The sequence below is a fragment of the Camelus dromedarius genome, chromosome 16, assembly GCF_036321535.1.
Source record: "Camelus dromedarius isolate mCamDro1 chromosome 16, mCamDro1.pat, whole genome shotgun sequence".
In the NCBI taxonomy this organism is placed as follows: domain Eukaryota; kingdom Metazoa; phylum Chordata; class Mammalia; order Artiodactyla; family Camelidae; genus Camelus; species Camelus dromedarius.
The window spans coordinates 49,820,378-49,841,156 of NC_087451.1; the positions used below are offsets into that span (position 1 = coordinate 49,820,378).

The following is a 20,779-nucleotide window of genomic DNA, read 5'->3' on the forward strand; positions in this document are numbered from 1 at the left end:
CCAGGGATTTTACCTTCCCCGTTTGTCCCTGTTCTGCTATCCAGAAAAGGCCGGCGTTTTGAGGATGAAATGAAATGACAGATGTGTAAGTGCTTTGAAATAAAGGCAGCAGGGATACAACTGTATTTTTATTATGCAGAAGAATCCTTTCTCCATAACATAAAACTTGTTTCCTGTTGAGGGCTGAGAGTAATAACTATGTAATTAGACTCCATGTCAGATCAAGAGACATGCTCTATTTCTCATTAAACATTTGTTCACCACCTACAGTGTACAATGTTGTGTATTGTGAGAGGTGCAAAACTGAATAATAATCTCACCTTCAAGGAATATATATTCTTGTACAAGGAAGATAAAACTTAGATAATATAATGCAAGGTCAAAAGAAAACAGTGATCCAGAGGAAGGAGTGGTCCTATCCAGGCATGGAGGGTTGAGGAAAGTCTTCTGAAGGAAAGAGCATTCGTCAGAGAGATGCACATGGTTGAACTGGGAAGTGCTGTTTACCAAGGACACAGGACCTATCTATGACATAACTAAAGGTCACAAAGAGTGTTGGGGGCTCACAGAGAATCCAGAAATGGGGCCCTATGGACAGCCTAGCCCCAAGGAGCCGGCAGACAAGGAAGATGAGGCCTGGCAAGGCAGCTGAGCATTTCTCTGAATATGGGATTGGCTAAATCTTGGACCTGTAAACGTTTCCTCTGTGCTTTTCTGAGCTTCACTCTTGGGTGCCCACACCTCTCTTTGAAAGGGTTTGGTGTCTATGAACCTAGACGTCTTTCAGTAATGATTTAAGTTCCTCAGAAAACTGGGGGCCCCGGAGTGAGAGAGGAAGAGACTAAAGGAAAGGAGGGGGAAAAAGTCCGTTTAGCAGTCTTGTTCTGTTTGATCTCAGAGACAGCGGGCAATGATGGAAGAATGCTGGAGCCGGGGATGGAGGGCGGTTGGATTCCAAGTGGCGGTCTCCCCCCTGGGCTGCGCCCGCTGTTCGGACTTGCCGACTTCAAACAGGACTGGGGGATTCCTGGAAGACAAAAGAATTCAGGGTAGGGGCTTGGATCTCAGTCAAAAATAACTCCTGTCTTCATCCCAGGCAGCTTGGGGCTGTTTGCAGGCTTCTCAGAAAATGGAACTCCACGCGGGCGGAGGGGACTGTTAGGGTCGGAAGGGTGTGGGCCTGGCCGAGGGAGACATCAGAATGGGAAACTGGGCTTGAAGAAGAGGCCCAAGCACAAAGGTTCTGGAGAAAAAGTCACTCCCATTACCCCCCCGCCCCCGGTGCTGCCATTGCTTTGAGCCGTAATTACAGCCCTGAATGTTTCTTCGCTGGTTTCTCATTAGCTCATGATGTCCACAAACAAACTCCTGGGCTCCCCTCACCCCCTATTCCCTCTCCCAGCGGTTCCTCCTGGCTTTCCTGGTTCACCAATGGCAACCCCATTGTCCCCGCCCCACAAGGTTCAGAACATCAGATCCATAAAGAAATTTCCTCCCTTTCTTGGTAGATGCATCTTAGACACTCAGCCCCCAAACAGCTCTCCCCTCTCCCTTCCTCTATCCCACTGGTCTGTAATTAGAGGATTATCTAATTTTCTCCCAGGAGGCCAGGGCCTGGGTCTTATTTCCTTTGTATTCTCAGCACCTCAGCCAGGGTCTGGCAAAGAATGGACACTCGCAATGTGTTAGCAGAATTGCTCTCTTGAGCTGCTGCCAACTTAATCTTCCTAAAATGCGGCTCCAATTAGAAGCCACCACTGCTTCTCCATTGCCCATTAAGCAAGGTCCAACCTCCCCAGACGGGCACTCAAAGACTCCGGCGGCGTGGTTCTCACCCACCTGGCCATCCCTGCTTCGTGCTCACCCACAGAGTTGTTCCCAAGACAGTCAGTGGCTTTCCCAACTCTGTACCTTTACTGCAGTGGTCCATCCACCAAGAAGCCCTTCCACACTCTACCCAGAAGCTGCCCTCTCAAAGTTCATCTCAATAGCACACTCCTGCCCCTCTGGACTGAGTTTGACCCATCAGAATCTGAACTGCTCTCTCCCAGGCTCTAACCCTGTCCTGCACTGACTTAGTGTCTTGTTAGGAACTTTACAAGAGGTCCTGGATGGAGAGCACTTACAAAATGAAGAGCAGGGTATGAATGCCAATCAGTCCATCAGCAGGTAGCCCCAGGGTACGAACATGTAGGAATGCCTGGCCAGGGCAGCGTTCAGCATAAGTGAGCAGGCACCATGCCCTTTCTCTCCTCTGTCTCCAGTATGGCACAGAATGTGCTGGCCCACAGGCTGTCTTAGGTTGGAGTGGGACAAAAACTGTCAGATATCCTGGCCACTCCCACCCCTTAGAGGTTTCAGGCCTTGGGACCCAGGCCCCGGGTCCCACTGCCTGCTGGGAGTGGTCTGTTCCTAGTTGCAGATGCCCCTGGGGCTGAGGGGTTCAGTGGGCTGGCTGGCTGGTGAGGCTGAGGCAATGCTGAGGGCAAAAGGTGAGAGTGTGGCCTCAGGTTCACAGAGAATGTTGGATGTCACAACTTGTCACAGAGTCCAGATGGCCGTGCTCCTTCCAGCAGGGGCCAGGGAAAGGGAAGCGGTCTCCTGAAGGGAGGATTCTGGCTAGAGGTCAGGAATTCTTCCCAAAGAGACTTTTGGGAACACTGTCTGCCGAGGTGGGGTGAAACGTTCCTAGGGCAGATGGAGGAGTAGGAGACCCTTCTGGATACTACCCAGAGCCTCCCCCTCCCCTTTATTCTAACTGCTGCTGCCCTCATGAACCCATCTTTGGATGGCACCTCCCATGTCCCTGTGCTCAGGCCAACCTCCCTCCTGTCTGTCTCCTGCACTACAGCTGGAGGGATCTTTTTAAATATTACTCTCCTGCTCACAGTCCTTCGATAGCTCCCCATTGCCCTTAGAGTAAAGTCCAAGCCCTTTTCTCAGGAAGCACACCCTCCCCTCCAGGCTGGGCTCTTTACTTTGAGCGCCTTGCTCTGAGTTCCAGCCTGCCAGACTGCATACAGTTCCCCTCCCAAACCATGCTGCCTCCCAAGTATGTACTGTTCTCTCTGCCTGGAATGTCTCCCCTCCAGCTTTTCCACTTTGCCTGGTTCTGGGGCATGTCCTTTGGGAAGCCTTCTTGGACACACAGGAACCCCCTCCTTTGGGTTTCTATAACCCTGGACTTCCCTGGCTGTCACCCTCAGCTGAACAGTTTCTGGAGGTCAGGGTCTGGATCCTGTACACCTCTGTATTCCCAAAGCTCTGTTACTGGCACTTAGTAGGAGCACAAGAAATGTTCGGGGAACTGAACTGAGCCTCCTGAGGTCCCTTCCGCTGGAGGGAATGACAGAGTTGGATCATTTGATAAGCGCTGTCTCTGGGCTGGAGAGAAGGCAAAATTCAAAGGGCAGCTGGGGTCAGAACACTGCCCAGGGCTGCTGGGCACCTCACAGAGGCCAAGACCTCCCTGGGTTCTTCTCCTCCCCTCCCCTGGAACCGCCCGCTTCCTGGCCCACTTCACCAGTCCCAAAGATCTAAGTGTAACACAGCCAGCACCCATGCAGGTCCTGTAAGTGATATGGGGTGCGGAGGGCGGGGGGAGGCAGTGACACTGACCTTAGGGCCCCCAGCCACCCCATGTCCTTCCGGGCTTCATTCTGCAAAGGAGTCGATCAGCCTCTCTTCTGTCCCCTGAAGGCTGTTTTCAAAATCACACCCTATGCAGACAGTTTTATTTACAAGAAAATCTTGGCAGGATCTTGACTTGTTAGTAGAGTAGGGATGGGGGGAGGGTGGTGAGAAACAAAAATAGTTGGAATGATCACACTTTCTGAAACCGAGATGAAAATTGGTGTCTGTAGCAAACTCACCTAATTAGAACGGAGTTAATTTCCTTCTCTGCGTTTAGGAGGAACAGTCATTGTCGGGTGGGATGGTCACAGGTTGGATCCTGGGGCCGGGGTTCTGTGTTCACTTTATGAAGATGAGAGCATTAATTGCAACTTTCACCAATGGAAATGAGCATCAGTTTCTGAGAGAGAGAACAAAGGCCAGTAAGGGGAGTGGAAGGAGACAGCCTTGGTGTGGGCTGGGGACTGACGGTTGGACATCACCAGAAATGAATCCCTGAGCCCCCTGGGAGAGCCCAGCACCTGTCCCAGCCTGCCATTGGCACCGCTTACAGGCAGAGCCTCTGCTTAAGGGAGAGTCTCTCCTGGGAGTTCTCTCCTGCAAGGAAGCAGGACCGATTTTGCTTTTTTTCTTTAAAAGATTCCCTACTCCTCTGCTCTAACTTGATTCCTACTTGCTTTAGCCCCTCTCCCAGGTAGGGCACTTCCCTAGTCTTACATTTGCCACCTGGTCCAGTAAAGCCAGGGCACTGTCACACAGCTCTGGGTGTTGGGAGGCCAAGGTTCAGGGTTTGGGGTCTGGGATTCTTCTGAATTCTTCCATCTCTAAACTACTGGGCTACCTGGTCCCCCCAGGATCTGAGACCGAAGTGAAAAGAAATAGGGTGGTCGAGGGACGCCGTCCTCCCAGCATCCTGCCCCTAATCTATTCGCAGTTAACCCCGACATTGCCAACTTAGTGAATATCTCTCCCCTGCCTCCTTCACGAGTCTGCTGCCTCCAAGTCATCGTTAACCCAGAGGGTCTCGGCAAGTGGACACTGCACCCTCCGGCCGGGTGCGGAGAGGCAAATCCGGACCCGGAGTGGAAGCAGCTGGTGATGTGGCCGGGGATAGCACAGCCCCATCCCCGCCCTGGGCCGTGCGGCTACTTTGCCCAGCCCTTAGCAGCCCTCCTCCTCCCCAGGCCGCGGCGCTCTGACCGAGTCGGCCCGGGTGGTGGCGCCCGGGGGGGGTGGGGGCGGGGGCGGCGGTCCCCGGGAGCAGCCCCGCCCCCGCCTGCGCGCCGCCCCCGAGGAGTCCGCGGGGAGGTGGAGACTCGCGCGCAGAGCGGGGGCCGCGGGAAGCGGGAAGGGAGCGTGGGGAGCCGCGGGGCCGGAGCCGGGGCCGGCCCAAGGGCGCCCTCGCCTCAGAGCCAGGCGTAGGGGCCGCGACGGAGGCGGAGGCCGGCGGCGCAGCGGGCGCCGAGAAGTTTGCGGCTGAGGGCCCGGCGTCCTGGGGTCGCGAGGCGGCGGCGCGGGGGCCGGGGCCATGGGGGCGGGCGCGGAGGCGGCGCGGCGCGCACAGAGTCCCCCGTGCCGCACGGCCGCCGCGGCGCAAAGTTAGCCCAGCGCCCCAGGAAGAGCCCCGCAGCCGCGGCTGGCCCCGGACGCCGCCTCGGCATGGGCGAGCACCCCAGCCCGGGCCCCGCAGTGGCCGCCTGCGCCGAGGCGGAGCGCATCGAGGAGCTGGAACCCGAGGCGGAGGAGCGGCCGCCACCGGCGCCGGAGGACGTGAGTGCCCCCTCCCCGGCCTGGGCAAACTTTCTAGGGGGCGTCAGGGGACACCTGCCCCTCCCCCCGGCTTGCCCCTCGCGGGGCAACTGGGAGGTTTCAAGGTGACGCGGAAGCGCCCCGGATTGGCCGGGTCCCCGCGGGCGGGAGGGGGCGGAGGGACCGGTCTCCCCGAAACGCGCGCGCGCCACCCCCTGCTCGGGCTCCCGGGGCTTCCCTGCGGAACGCAGCGCCCACTGCTGCGCTGGGGACCCGTCGGCCGCCAGAGCCCCCTCCTCGCGGCTGGTGCAGTGCCCGGGACACGGCGTTTTCCCGCAGAGGCGGCCGCGTCACAGCAGTGGCTCCCCTCCCCTCCCACTCGCGACCCGGGGCTCTCGGAACCCAGGGAAGGAGCGGGCGCCGCAGAGTCCCCGGAATCCAGCGGCGCAGATCGTTCTGGCGACCCCCTTCTCTGCTATCGGATTAGTCCGCACCCGGCACCTGTCCTGTCGCAACACTGATTGAAATTCCAGCTGGCCCTTGTCCCTGAGCCCGGCCGGAGGAGGGAGAGAAGGAGTGCTGGGAGCGGTTTTGCTCCCAGAGGGGGGTCAGGAGTCCCAGACCGCGTGGTTGCCAGCGACGGCCCCCTGGGTGAGGATAGGGAGGGGCTGCCCCAGAGGGCTCCCTGCCATCTGCTGCCTGAGTCTCCCTTGCTCTGGTCCCGGGAGCCATCGGCAGAGCCAGCCCTGGGGAGCCCTGGAAACTGGAGTTTCTTAAGCTTCTCCCTCCCGAGGTTAACCTGCTAACGGAGATGAAGAACTGGGCAGACGCTCTGCCCTGCCCCTTCCCTCTCAGGGTGGGGACGGGGAAGTGAAGCCTGGCCCGCACAACCTACCAGCGTCAGCCAGGAAGTCTGAATGGGGTTGTACGCCCCCTTTGGCTCCTGTGCTTGAACCCCTCCCTTGTTTCTGGCCCCCTCGTTCTAGCAGAACTCCTGTACTCGTCACTTAGACTCAGACTGAAGGAGACTGGGTGGGCTTCAGTGTATTTAGGAGCCCCCGCCTCCCAAACTTCAGGCAAAACGTTAGTGCTTATGCAGGGGTGGGATTTCCTGAGTAGGGCTCTCTGGCTGCCAGCAGGTTGAGACAGCTGCAGCAGCTCTGCTGGAATTGCACCTGGGCGTGCATTCCAGGCCTGGGAGTAGACACACAGATAAGCTTTAGGCAGCAGAAGTTATTAAAGGCTGTTGGACAGAGTTGGACATCTTTAGTAATTGTTGAAAATTACCCTTCTGCTCATTCCTCCTCCTGCCTATCCCAGAATGAGGGACGCTTTCCCTCTCAACCTGAGTTCTCCCAGCTTTGCTATTTGTAGACTTCGTTCGGGAAGCTCTTCCCAGATGTTCCCTGGCCTCTTGTCAGTGGGTGCCTGAATGTGGGCAGCAGTTGGGAGGCTAGGTCAGAAACAGCAGGGGGCTGCAGAGGCCTTGGTGATAAGTGTGTTTCTTTCTTTCTCTCCTCTTCCTCCTCTCCTGCATGGCCTTCCTCTCTACCAGCACTGGAAAGTCCTGTTTGATCAGGTATGTGAGCAGTTAAATGCCCCCCTCCTTCCTTCCAGTCCTCCCGGCAATCAGTCTCCCTGCTTGCGTGGGCTTCCCTAGCTCTGCACTCCTGAGATGGTGACGTGGGGTGGGGGTGTGGCTTAACGCATCTCTGGGACCAAAGGAACAGTAATGCTCTCCAGTGCTCTCCAGGTTTCAGGAGGAGGTGGAGGGGACTCCCCTGAGAGATCCTTCCCTCCCTCCTCCTCCCAACTCCACTTCACCAGAGCCGGCTTTATACCATGGAGAAATCGGACAATATGTATTGAAGCCTGGGACCTTCTCCATATGCCAGGGGATTGCAGCTGGGGCTGGGAAGGTGGGGGAAGGGCCTATGTTAACATCCCCTCTCCTTTTCTACCTCCACCACCAAAGATCCATGGCCACCACTGAAGTAGAATCTCTGCCATCCTTGGAGGGTGACTCACAATATGAGCATTTTTTTTTTAATTGAAGTTTAGTTGGTTTACAACGTGTGTTAGTTTCTGGTGTAAAGCATACCCATTCAGTCATATATATACACACACATACTCTTTTTCATTATAGGTTATTACAAGATACTGAATATAGTTCCCTGTGCTGTACTGTTAAGACCTTGTTTATCTTTTTTATATGTAGTAGTCTGTATCTGCTAATCCCAAACTCCTAATTTATCCCTCCCTCTCCCTCTTCCCCTTGGTAACCATAAGTTTGTTTTCTATGTCTGCGAGTCTGTTTCTGTTTCATAAATAAGTTCATTTGTCACAATATGAGCACTTATGGAAGCTGACTCTAATTTTGCCTCAGGGATGCGAGATTTATAGATGGAAAATGGTACATGATTGTTTGCAATGCCTAGAGTCTAGGTGTGGGGAATGGAGTTGGAAGTGCCACATGTTGGCTTTGGAACCTGAAGATGGACATTTGACCTTCAGCAAAGAAATGGTTTTCTTCTTTGCTTGGTACTCCTGTTGCATGCAGTTGTGTGTTTCTTTCTCCCTCCCGGGTTCATGATACAGAAGGAGAGGAGGCAAGAGCTGTCTCAGTGCAGGGGAGGAATGAACGCTGAGGTCCTGGGGTGAGAATTACACCAAGAAGCTTGTGTGACTTTAAGAGACCAGTCTGGTTGGGCCAGAGGAAATGTACTGGGTTGGAGAGAGAGATAAAGCTGAAAAAGTACCATTGGAGGTAGGAGAAGCCTCTGAAGGTTTTTTAGCAGGTTTGTTACAAGATCCAGGCACTGCTTTGGGTAGATCCTGAGTGAGTGGGATAGAAGTCAGGTGGGTTGCAGGGATGAGAGAAATTAGCCAGGAGCCTGTGGCTATGATTGGATACAAGCACCTTGACTTGGAAGTTGATGGTAAGAAAGGAAGGAAAGAGGGACATGGCAGTGGGAGGACTGGAAGCCCTTATTAGACCCTAATAGATGAAAGGACCCGTGTATGTAATTCTGAGATTCTGAACCAAGGAGGAAAAGGAAAATTCAGGGTCGGGGTTGGGGGAGGTTGCAAAATTCGGTTTCAGAGCAGTTCAGCTTGAGGAGCCCCCTAAATGCGGATTGCCAAGTGGGACTGAAAACACGGAATTCAGCTTGAAAGACATGCTGGACCTGGGGCGTCATCCACCCTAACACGAGGCCTGGCAGTGGCTTGGGAAGCATCCAGCATCTCCTGTCCCTCTGGGATGGCACACCTCTCCCTGGCTCCCGAGTGCCACCTACTCTCCCTCCGGCTCCTAAGAGTGCAGCAGCGGCTGGCCTGACGCCCTGAGGCAGGAGGGGGCCGCCTGCTGCCTCTGATACCACAGCCAGCAAGCTGCCAGCCCTTCACACCTCCTGCCAGATTTAGCACCGAAACCTAGAACAAAGTGTATCATTCTTCTTTCCCTCTGTCTGTGTCTGTCTTTCTCATTTGATTCATTTTCTTTGCCAGTCCCTGTGTGTGTGTTTACATTTTTAAAAGGAACTATTTGGGTGAACGGAGGAAAACTTTCAGTCGGAAGAATTTGGAACTCAAGGGAGCAGAGAGAATATGTAGCCCCTGATATCCCTGGGTGATCTATGAAATCCAATTTTTCCCTCTGGATGGAGACCCTGGGTGTCACATGGAGCACCCCCCGGCTTCTGGGAAGGGATACCCAGAAACCATTCTGGACAGACAAAATTAATTCTGGGAAAGGAACTCCCAAAACTTACTCTGGACAGTTTTTTCTCACGATAGGTTCTGCCTTGTGTCTGTACTGCCCACCCCTCATGAGGCATTAGAAGCCTCTTTCTATTATCTTGACCTCTGGGAGATATCCACTCTGCGTCTGTTCCCCCTACTTTCTGGAGCCACTCTGGACCGTTCCCCTGATAGGGCTGAATGAAGACAAGGTGTGAAGCCTCACAAATGGACACACAACTTCAGAAAGACACCGGGTTATTCAGAATATGGAAGGTTTCATCCTCTCTGCCTCTTCCTCTGGGCTTATTTAAAGGAAGGATTTGGTGATGGCGAACTTGGTGCACTCAGGAAAGTATGTTTGGCCGGAGGTTGCAGGCAGCCTCCCCACAATTTCTTGCAGACGTTGACGGCCCTGATGGGGCGAACTGTGCTGAATGGAGTGGGATTCACATGACACCTGTCAGAATCCCTGCAAGTTAATATGGCCCCGGAGCTCACCTTCCAGAGGCCATTGGGTTGGGAGGCTATCCCCAGTCGGTCTTCCTTCCCTTCCTGGGTCAAGGCGACGGATACCAGCGGTTGTGGTTTCAGACTGGGATCTGCTGGGACCTTTTTCCAGGTTTTAGGGATGGAATTGGGCCAGTTCTTCTGTGCTCTCTGATTCTTCAGCATGTAGAGTAGCTTTGACCCAACAGGAAGCTAATTGGACCCAAGGACTAGAAGCTATGACCTTGGTCTTTTGGTCCTATGTGGTCATCCCTCATCTGAATGGCCAGATTGCCTTTTGAGAAGTTGGAGGTGAAGAAAACAGGTGACCCCGGCCCCTTGGAAGTTTACCTGGCCGCCCCCTTCCACCCTCCCCAGCATCCTGGGCATTTGTCAGGTCTGCTTTAGCAGGGGTGTAACACGCCACCCTCCTCACCCCCCTCCCTGTGCTTCCACGCCAGTCCCAGAAGTCGCAGCAGGCAGGAAACCCAAAGCTCATCACTTCGGCCCCCAGATGTTCCAGGGGCTTGTTTCCTGTTTGAACTTCTCTTTGAGGAAATTGTCTTCCCACATCCTTGGGATCTTAATGGTTTTCCTAAGTACTGGATTTTAAAGTTACCATAAATATTAACCTGTTGTCAGTGTAATATCGTGGTTAAAAAGATCCTCTTTGCCTATAGTTGAATCTGTTGGGCTTTTCCTTCACGATTCCTTCTGTTGCTTCGGAGCTAAGACAGTTCTCTTTCCTCTCCAGATCTCATAAATATGCGCCTCTATTTTCTACCACTTTTTCTCTGATTAAAAAAAAAAATCGTCTAATCTTTTAGTCCATCCAGATCCTATTCCAAACCAGTTACCCTAGCATCACCGTTTATATATTGTTTGAGAAATTTTATCATTTGGTAAATTTTTGTGTGTGGTTGAGTTTATTTTTGATTTCTCATCTATTCCCCGATATTTACCATTTTGCTCAGGTAGCGTGCCCTTTGGTTATTGCTCTATATTTGTTTTGCAGGTTTCCTACAAGCTCCTCTTTTTCAGGTTATGCTTTGATAGTCTCATTCTCAGTCCCTTCCAGAACTCCAGGGAGGTGCCCTCAAGGGCCCAAGGTCAAATAGCAGATAAGAGACTGGAGCCCATTAACCCTTACAGGGCTTCTGGGGTTGGAAAACCATTTCCAGGTTCACACTTAAAAATGCCTTCAAGATCTCTGAATGTTTAGTGAGCAAGAGGGCTTGGAGCAGAGTTCTGTTAAGTCAACAAAGCACAATTGCTTTCCAAGCTCCAACAAACAGGAGGGAAAAGGGAGAATGAAAGGACCTTGATCGTGTCTCCCTTTCCCCCTTCCCTTGGGAGCATGCATTTCCCAGACTCCAAGAAGAGACCCCAGCTTCACTAATCTCCCGGAAGTCTTGACTGTCCCTCCAAAATTATGAACGTGCTATGACCACAACCTGGGTCTGCTTAGGTAGGCTGGGGGGGAGAACCCTGGCTATGGCGTCAGATAGACCAGTGTTCAGGCCTTACTGGCTTTGTGATAGGAGTCAAGTGACATTAGCTCTCTGAGCCTCAATTTCTTCATCTCTAAAATGGGGATAATCATCTTTAACTTCTGTGGGAGTTAAATAGAAGTGGAAACTCTTCGTAGTGTCTGATACCCAGTGGACTTTTGACAGCTGTCATTTGACTGGGAATCAGAATTTAGTGGAAGAGACACAGGGCCACTTCTGAGACCCGGGCCTCCCTGGGGAAGGTGGCTGCCTCTCTAAACCAGCTCCTTCCCAGTCCCGGCTCCTGGAGAGAGCCACTCCTGCACCCAGAGGGTTTTTCTGCTTGCTTTCCCTTAGTGTCTCTCCTGTCCAACCCCCTTGTCTCCAGCCTGAGGAAGGTCTTCCCTTAGCCTTATCCTAAGGTCTACCTCATTTACAGTGCTGGAGGCTGGCTTAAGAGGGTTCTGGGAGCTGAAAGGAGGTTGACATAAGACTGCTGAACGGCTTAGTGAGAAAACACCTGCCCCAGAGACGGGGCATTGGTGGTGCCCTCATATCACAGGATTAACCAGCAGAGAGGGGTTCCCTTGCTCGTGCTCTGCACCTCCAACCCCTTCTCCGGTGGCCTCCAGACTTGAGAGTTTATGGACTTGCTTCCACCACAAAGCCAGCTTTGCTGCCGTGCTCCTGCCCCAGTGACCCCAGCAGTCAGGCTGAATTAACCCTTTTATCCCCGACCACTGACCACTCCCACAAATACATTCGATGGCAGTTGAGCAGTGGGGCCGTGGGATCTGAGACTGTACGCTGCCTGGCTGCCTGCCTGACACACACACATGCTGGAATGAACAAGTCAGACGACATCCCTGCACACGTTGTCTTGGGTTCCAGTGTCCTCCCCAGCAGCAGGCCCTGACTGTGGGGCTGCCTCGCCTGGGTCAGCCCCTCTGGGGCTGCTGCTACGAGGATCATGGATCATTAGGTGGTTAGAAGCATCTTGTCCAATCTGCTCATTTTGCAAATGAGGAAACAGAGGTCAGTGACCTCCTGAGGTCACTTGACGCAGTAGTATCAGAGCTGGTGGCCCAGCTCTGCCCTCTCTCTCTGACATGTGTTCCTGCCACTGGGCCTTGCAGACCTTCGTCTGCTTCCTTGGTGCCCTCAGTGACTAAGGCAGTGGTGAGGACCCACATCTGGCTCAGGTCCCAGCTCTGCTTCTCCTAGCTGTGTGACAGTGGGGAGGCCAGGTCACCTCTCCGAGCCTCCATTTTCTCATCTGGAAGCTGCCTGCCCTCAGGGCTGTTGCGAGGCCTGATGGGACAGCGTGTGGATAGCACTTGGCATGGTCTGTAGCGAGCCCCTGATAAATGTGGTGTTGTTACCCCGTCACTGGGATTTCAAGACGTTAACATCGGTTTGAAGATAGTTCTAGGTCCAGACCCCCTTCTACCATGTCAGGCTGGCTTCTTCAGGGCAGGAGCTGGAAACCCACCTCCCCCCTGGACTTTCACAGAGAAAGGAGACAAGCTTTTGGATGGAGGCTATCTGGGGGAGCCTGGCTGCCCGAGCGTTTCCCTTCTGCTCACTCTCTCCACCTGCATGGCCAAGGGTGAGGGCGAGAACCGGAGCGCAGAGCAGGCCTCCTCCACCCAGTCTTCCGACTTCGCAGTTCCTGTAGGTCGGTTGTGAGATTGCACCCAGAGCACTATTCCGTGTTATGGCAATGAGCTGCCGTGTGTCTCAGATCGTGTCGAACTAGGGGTAGCAGCCAGCCTCATTCTACCAGCTTCTTTGAAGCAAGGTACAGGTTTGAGTCAGAAAGTGTTCCTTTGAGAGAGCAAACATTGAATGTCTGCTGTGTACCTTTATGTCCTCGTCTGGTTTGGTCTCTCCATAGCCCAGTGAGGTGAGTGGTGCTACCCTCTCTTTACAGAGGTGGAAACTGAGGCCCCGGGGGGCAGGGCTTGCCCGAAGACACAAAGCAGACGGGGACCCTCTGCAGAGGGGTTTGTGTGTGTGTTTGTACACAAGGCTCCTAGGGGGCTTATGAAACGGGGCAGAGGGCCACAGGAGGTGAAGGAGTTTGGTAGCCCTTTATCCTGCCCACTCTGCTCCTGAGCAGAGGTCTGCATCCCCCTCCCTTCCTTCTCCCTGGGTCTCTCTTTTCTTGGGAACCAGAGGGACCCACTGGCGGCCTCCAGGAGTAGCAGCAGGAGGAAGTGGGTTTAGGCTGAAGGGGGTGGGGTGGGGCAGATGGAAAACCCCTCCTCCTTGCTTGCACACACTCTCTGCTCCCTTCTCCCGGCTCCCCTGGGGCCCCTGCCCTTGTGGCTGTGACTCGGCTCCAGTCCCCAGGCAGCCGGCAGTGATGGCTGGCCCCGGTGAGGCTGCACAGGCCTCACAGCTGCTCCTGGGACCAAGGGGCCTGCCTCTGAGTCACAGCCCCCCGCTGCCCCCTCTGAGTCTGGGCATCTGCACAGCCTTCATCAGGGTGGGAGGCTCTGAAGGGGGAGAAGCAGCATCTTCCAGGAGACTCTCTCTCCGGGTGGAGATGGACAGGGCCTGGAGGAAAGAGGCACCCCACCCCTCACTGCCCACCTGACCTCAGCTTCCTGCGGTCCAGAGAAAGTTTGAGAGCTCTTCCACTCACGGCCCAGGTGTTCAGAGAGCCGGGTAGTTTTCTGGAAATATGCCAACTGTCCAGCGGCTCAGCCTGGATTCAGGCCAGGATGTCCTCTGCTCCTCTGCTGAGGGAAGTGTGCTTTAGCTTCCTAAACAGCCTGCCAACCTCAGATCCTGGGGTTCAGCTGTTTGACTTATGGGGGGTGTTCAGGAGCCTGGCTTGGAGCTTCTGGGAGAAGCCCCTTGAGGGGCATAAGCTGCCTCCCTCAAGCCCCTGGGGTGGCAGCTGGAAGGACAGGAATAATATAACCAGGAATCCTAGAATTGCTGTGGCTTCTCCAGCTGTCAGGTGCCTGGTCAAACCCCAGGGAGCATCAGAGCCCCTTGTGTGTCCATGTGGGGAGATCGGGACAGGAGGGGTCAGAACTTGGTTTTTAGGCACCACTCTTGCTTCCTCCCAGAGAGGCCTGGTCTTTGAAAATCCACTCCTAGCTTCAGCTTAAAGCCAGCCAGGTGGTGCCCTGTTTTACTTCCTGGCAATTCGTTCCTCTCTTTGTGCCTTAGTTCCCATATCTGTTAAATGGGACAAATCACACTTACTCTAGGGTTGGTGTGAGAATAATAGCAATCAAACATTCGTGAAAATGAGTATTTCAGGTCGGGGGTGGGGGACAGTCAGGGGATGGTGTGAGGCGCGTTTTCTCTATGGGGCAAATTAGCATCCTCATTTGCAAGGCAGGGAACTGCTAGAGAAAGCTGCTACTCCTGTAACCTTGCCTCCTGACCTCAGCAGCTGCAGGCCTGGACCTAATTTATAGGGCTGTAAATATCCATGAATGGGCCGGAGTTCCCTGGTGGGCTCTGGCTGTTAGGTGGGGACAGCTCTGCTGAGCCATAAACCCCTGGGCAGCCTTGTTAATTCCACTCTGCTCAGAAGCCTGGTAAGGATGCAGGGAGCCAGTGGATGAACCATGGTAACTCCCAGTTGGGAGGGGGGCAGCTGCCTGCACCCTCCTCTGCCCCAGCCTGCACACCATGTGGTCCTTTACCAGGGCTTTCTGTCTTGGCAGGGATGGGAGCCTTCCTTAGATTCCAGGTCCCGATCTTCCAGACCTGAGAGGTCTTCACCAGGAGGGCACCCCAGGTGCTGCCTTTGGGCTCTTTGAAAGTGCCCATACCCCCTCACTGAGCACCTGGACTTATGTCAATCAAGAAGAGGGAGAGGGTCCTTCTGGGAGAGAGAAGGGACCGGACGTGTAATTATCCTGGACAGGAGTTTGTACAAATCACACGAACATAATTGATATAAAATAGACTTGTTCCTTTTTTCGTTCTCTTACGCTTTGCTGCTCCTGGGTGGATTCTGAAGCCTTGGCCCTGAGGCAGGGAGGGGAAAAGTGGTGCCGCTGTCCTGGGTGCTGAGCAGGCAGATCCCAGCCCCGTGGGGCTGGTCCCTGAGAGCTCAGCTCAGCAGCCCCTTAAGCCAGTCATTGCTTCCTCGGCCTCTCCGGGGGCCTGACCCCTCCTCAACTGGCTGGAGCTTGGATCTGGCAGACTTTTAGTTTTGCTGGAGGACTCCGGACAAAATGTCAGCTGCCTGGAGGACCAGACCCACTCATGAGATGGGGGTGAAAGGCTGGTTCAGAATCACCAACAAAGGGGCCAGGTTTTACAAAAGGGAAAAATGACTCTACTGTGGATTCATGCGTTTTCCCCAAAAAGTGTTCCATGGAATGCTGCTGTGAAAAAATACTGTGATCCAGTAAGTCTGGGAAATGCTGGGCTGAACAAAATCAGGAAGGCTTCTCCACTGTAAGATCTTGAAGAACCCTTCATATGTTTTTTGTTTGTTTTTGTGTGTGTGTTTTTAAAAAATATTTTATTTATTTATTATTGCACTATTTAATTATTTTATTTTGGCAGGGATAGGGGAAGTAATTAGGTTTATTTATTTTTAGAGGAGGTACTGGGGATTGAACCCAGGACCTCATGCATGCTAAGCATGTGCTCTACCACTTGGGCTATACCCTCCCCTCACCATATGGTTTTATGCATCATACCCTTCCAAAAGGGTTCCCCAAACTTATGGGACCGCAGAACCCTTATTTCAATGCCCCTTCTTGGGCCTGGTGTTCCACAAAACACACATCGAGAGACCCTGGGCCAGTTCTATTTTGTATAACTGAACAGGACAGAGAAAAACAAGAAAGAGCAAGGCTGGACCAGCCACCCAGTGGAGGAACCCTGAACTGTTCCCATCTTGACCACTAACTTGCCCTCTGTACCTGTTTCCCCGTCCATAAAATGAGCGCGATGCCTCACACACAGTCACTCCTTAGTAAATACGTGTTCAGTGAACGGATGGGAGGACCGAACTGGGAGTCTCTCAAACTCTTGCCTCCTAATGATGGGAGAGTGCAGGCCCCTCCACCTGGATGTAAACCCATCTGCACCAGTTACCAGCTCTTCAAACTTGGGCAGCTTGGCTTTTGATGCCTCGTTTTTCTCCCATGTAAACAGCACCTACCTCATAGGGTTGTTGTGAGGTTTAAATGGGGGGACCACGTAATTTATTATCCAAATTGGGACAGTGTGGGGTGGGAGAAAGGGGCACTGGTAATAGTCATGCTCAGACAGTAGGTGTAAACCATGACTGTCTCAGACAAATCAGGACATAGGGGGACCCGAGGTTTCAGTGAGGTGGCCCCTGACACCTAGCAGGCGTTCTGCATATACAGCTACTGTTGTGTTGCTGTTCAGCCGGTGGGATGCGGAAGGCTAGTACATAGAACACTTCAGAAAGCAGCTGCTCTGGCTGAGGACCAAGGGGGGCTGCTCGGCGACCCCCTCCCCACCTCTCTGGATGTCCCCCACCACCTAGGACTCTGCAGAGCAGCTTAAAAACCACTGAGTTCCTTTCGGCTCTCCTGGACCATGAGTTATCATTTCCTGACCTGCTGCCCTTCTCTGAGGTGTCCCCAGCTCCCTCTGACAGCACAGACCTCACTGCTGTAAGTGAGCTGCCTCATCCTGACCCCGAGTTTCCCATCAGCCCTTTGACTGAGTGAGGATGCAAAATTGAAGATCGACTGCCCCCCGTGGGCTGTCTGGGTTGTGGATTTCTCTTTCCCCAAACCCCGTTTGCATATTGGGGGTGCTTGTGTGTGCAGAGCTGGGAGTGGACCCCCTTCCGTCTCCCTGAGAAGGGAGAGTTCCTACCATGTAATTGATGAAGAAACTGAGGCAACGTGGTTAATGATCTGCCCAAGATGGCATAATAGCTGGGGGGGGGGCATCTTTCCTGAACTCTCCCCCAAATCCTCCCCCTGGCTGGCGATAAGGCAGAGAGAATTTGGTGGGTCCTTTCTGAGCCAAGGTCAAAAGTGCGCCAGGAGGGGGCCCAGGCTGGGAGATGGGGTATACAGCAGAGCCTGTGTGGGGCCCCGGGCAGGAGGAAACTGGTGACCTAGAGGATTAAGGGGCCAGAGGGCTGGGTGCTGGTGGGATTAAGCGGCCCAGAGCCTCAGTCTCACAGCTCTTTTCAAGGCCAAGGCAGGTGGGCGGGAGCTGTGGGAGGGTCACTCCTAACTTTGTGCCTTCCTCCTCTTCTGCGCCAGAAGCTCCACGCAGGCTGAATGTGGACTTGCCCCCGCCCCCCACTCCCCTGACAGCGCTGGGAGTCAGCTATTCAGGAGGCAGCTGCGAGGATGCTCCCGACTCTTGGCTCCCCTCCGCGGGGCCCCTGCCTGCCTGTCTGAGGCCCTTTCAGCCCCATTCCTCCTGCTGCCCTACCACCCCCAGACTAACCCCAGTCAGGCTGTCTCCAGCCCACCCAGCCTAGACCTCATCCTGAGAGCATCCTCCTGTCCAAAGTGGGTGAATTCAGGACATGGAGCACCCAGGACGGGGAGCTTCAGGGCCTTTAGCACACCATTAACGAGGAAATTACATTTGTAAGGTTTGTTTCCCCCAAAGTTCCAAACAAACCATGGTGCTAGTATGATCCTGTCCCCATGGCTGCCCTTGAGGGGGCCCAAAGGTGTGTCCCGGAGGGTCTGCCAAGCCTCCATGACACCAGTGCTCCCTCCAGGCTTTAATGAGGCAAGTGGAACCGGACAGAGTCCGGGCGGCCTCAGTGGTAAGTGGCTGAGACACGAATGGGGTTTACCTTGCTCCTTGCAGCCTCTTTTAGAAGCTCTTAGCTTCCTTCTGGGGCAGTGGGACCCACCTTTCTCCACCTTCTGCACAAATCCTCTCTCCGTGTTTCTTTTTGTCTCCCTATCCTTCTCTCTGTCCACCTCCCTCCACCCCCAACCCCACCCTGGCCAGCTTTTGCTCTTGCCCTCAACTTCCCAGGTGTTGAGGGGGATGGAAGGTGTCCTGTGTTCCTCTGTGGAGCCCAGACAGCCGGCCCCTCTCTGCCTCCCACTACCCCCAGTCACCCTCCTTCATCCCTGAGGCCTCATTATTAGGGTAGCGATGACCCTCCATTGTCTGGCCTGTCTGGCCCTGGCATGAAAGGTGGAGTTTTGGCAGAGAAGGGAGGCTCGGCCTGATTCCAGCTCCTTCTCTGCTGTCTGGAGCCTGAGATGTGCTTGGGGCAGGACTGGCAGGCCCTAGTGGGGGGCGGGAGGAGGAGCCACAGCGCGGGCCCCTGTCACTCGGAAGACAGCAGGGAGCCCTGGTGGGGGCGGGAGAGCAGGGGAGCAGGTGGTTCTTTGTCTGGAGCTGGAGCGAGGGAGAGGGGCCCTTGCCTGATCCCGGCCCCTGCACCCCGCTGCCCCCCTGAGCCTCCAACGGCCCCTAGGAGCGCATTGGCTTCCTCCCCCAGGCTGGGGCAGGAGAGGCTCCCTGCTGTGTGAAGCCCACTGTCCCCTGTGGTGCTCACCAGGGGACGGCTGGGGAGGCGTGGATTTTCCCAGGGCTCCAGGCTGCTTCTCTACCTCCACCCACATCAGCGCCCCCCCAGTACAAAGGCCACGTGGGACCAGAAGAGGCCAGGCTGGGGAGTCCCCATGGCCAGTGCCAGTGCCAGTGCCAGCCTGTGGGGATGGGAGGGGTCCCAGGTACCAGAGAAGGAGACTTCCTGGCTTCCGTGACCACTTTGCCTCTCCGGGTGTCATTTCCTTACCTGAGGAAGGAGATCAGAACCATTGCTGTCTGAGGCTCTTTCCTGCTTTAAAAATCTGTTTAGAGTGGGCCTGTGGGGCTCCCGAAGCCGCCTCCTCTTCTGGGTCTGCACGCACATCTTCGATCCTGACATTTTGCTTCTGAGCAGCAGAGCAGGCCCTGATGCTGGGGTCAGCAGCAGCCGGCGGGCTGGGAGGCTGTGCAGGCTTGTCACTTAACCTCTCTGTGCCCATTTTCCTGGGCCTCCACTTCCTCATCTGTAACATGGGCACAATCATAGGACTGACTCATGAGGTTGCTGTCAGGGGTCAAAGAAATCATTTGCGTAAAAAGTGCTTGGAATGGTGTTTGGCCTCATGAAAACACTCAGCAAATATTTGATGTTTTTACTCTTCAGAATCTTTCTGGAGCAGGGGTAGGTGAGTTTCCTGAAATACTCAATGGCGTGAACCAAATCGGTGTCATCCCTGAAGTTTGGCATTTTTGCTGGAGCGTGGGGGACACATGTAGGTTCCTCAACAGGCCTCCTTAGAGATGGCTTCTCAGGTCGAGTTCTGGGGAGAATTGAAATGGTCAGGACTTGTGACTCTTGGCTGTTTCTCCTGGATTGTCTTTGAGAGGCTGCACCCAGAATCAGCCTAAAATAGTCTTCACTGACCTTATCCAGAAAAGGGGGAGACGTTGGTTTGGCCTTCCGGGCTCCCTTGTCATGCACACGTGGACGTTGACAGTGTCTGTTTGCCTTTTAAAACCTAAGCATCCCACGGCAGCGTCTCCAAGTGTGGTGAGTGCATGGGGAAGCACTTTACGAGGAGGACCAGCCTTGGCATCGCTGGGAGACCGCTTGCGTCTTTTTCTAGCAGGATGTGTGCTGGGGTGGGGGTGGAAGTCAGGTGGGTGCTGTGAGGAAAGAGGGGCTATGGAAGAGGGACAGAGTGGTGCGGGTTGCTTTGGGAGAGATGAGTAAGCCCCTTTTCTCACTGAACCCATGAGCCTTTCTCTGTAAAATGAGTACCTGCCTCTTCACCTGAACCTGCACTCACTCCACAAATCTCCACTAAGTGTCAGTTATGCTGGGCTCTGTGCTAAGGCCTGGGGACAAGTTGTGATGCCAGCCTTCAAGGAACGGGCAGTCCAGAGAGGCGCTGAAAATAATAAGAGGACAGTGCAGGGCGGAGGCCGGAGGGCTGTCCGAGGTCCGGGGCGGGCAGACCGCGTGTGAGGGAAGGCTTCCTGGAGGCCCAACACCTGGTTAGTTAGAAAGTGTGATCGTGATCGGAGTCTCCCAGGGAGACACGAGGCAGGGAAGTGAGCCCTAGGCAGAGGCTCCCACGTGTGCAGAGCTGCACAGGGCAAAAGGGCAAAGTCAAAAACCGACCAAACACCCCGAGCGCGCGTCTTCGGGGGGCGCCCCGCTTGGCGGTGTGCGCAGGGCTGTGGGGTGTGCGTGGGTGCGGGGGTGGGGGTGGAGCCCGAGCCCGCAGCCAGATGTGGAAGGACCGCCCGGGCTGTGCTCCCAGCTCCCCGGGGTCTCGTGCCTTCCCCACTCGGCCCCTCTGGACCAGGCCCCAGATTTCCTTATCTTCCTCCACTCATCACTTCTTCATTCCTGCTTTCCTCTTGTCCAGGGTCGGCAGTAAGGGCAGGGATTAACCTCTCTGAGCGTGCGTTTCCTTCCCTACGCGGGAGACACCGGGTTGGGCGATCTCAAAGGTCTCCGGGGCTTTCTAGGGTTGTAAGTGGTTGTCCCCGCTATTTGAATGTTTCCCATGGGCGCCTTGGAAACATCCCAGATGCCGCCTGGGCCTCTGTTGGCAGAGGGGTTGGGAGCCCTAAGTGGTGATGGAGGCGGGGCAGGCGCATGCGGCAGTGCGGGGGAGGGGCGGAGCCCTGCTGACCCCGCTGCTGTGTGTGTTTCTCCCTCA

The 20,779-nt window shown here is 54.7% G+C and overlaps 1 protein-coding gene and 1 long non-coding RNA gene across 6 annotated transcripts in view; one reads left to right on the forward strand and one right to left on the reverse strand.

The window, feature by feature from the left end:
• Positions 1-101: 101 nt before the first annotated feature.
• On the reverse strand, positions 102-5,958 carry LOC116157753 (uncharacterized). Of its 2 annotated transcripts, XR_010384636.1 has the most exons (4): positions 5,877-5,958; positions 3,873-4,033; positions 3,619-3,719; positions 102-1,027 (listed from the first exon to the last, which is right to left on the reverse strand). It is a non-coding gene; the product is annotated as an uncharacterized LOC116157753 (long non-coding RNA). The 2 variants fall into 2 exon arrangements; XR_004141913.2 differs by lacking the exon at positions 5,877-5,958 and having other exon boundaries at positions 103-1,027; positions 3,873-4,814.
• The window catches only part of RHBDL3 (rhomboid like 3), a 43,701-nt gene continuing 27,844 nt past the window's right edge, over positions 4,923-20,779 (forward strand). For 2 of the 4 annotated variants that reach the window (XM_064495905.1, XM_031468299.2), the window contains exon 1: positions 4,924-5,403. In XM_064495905.1, coding sequence (XP_064351975.1) covers positions 5,293-5,403 — 111 coding nt within the window. In that variant the 5' untranslated portion in view covers positions 4,924-5,292. Of the gene's footprint in view, positions 5,404-6,937; positions 6,962-20,779 lie in introns of all 4 variants that reach the window. The other 2 variants (XM_031468298.2, XM_064495906.1) reach the window with 2 other exon arrangements.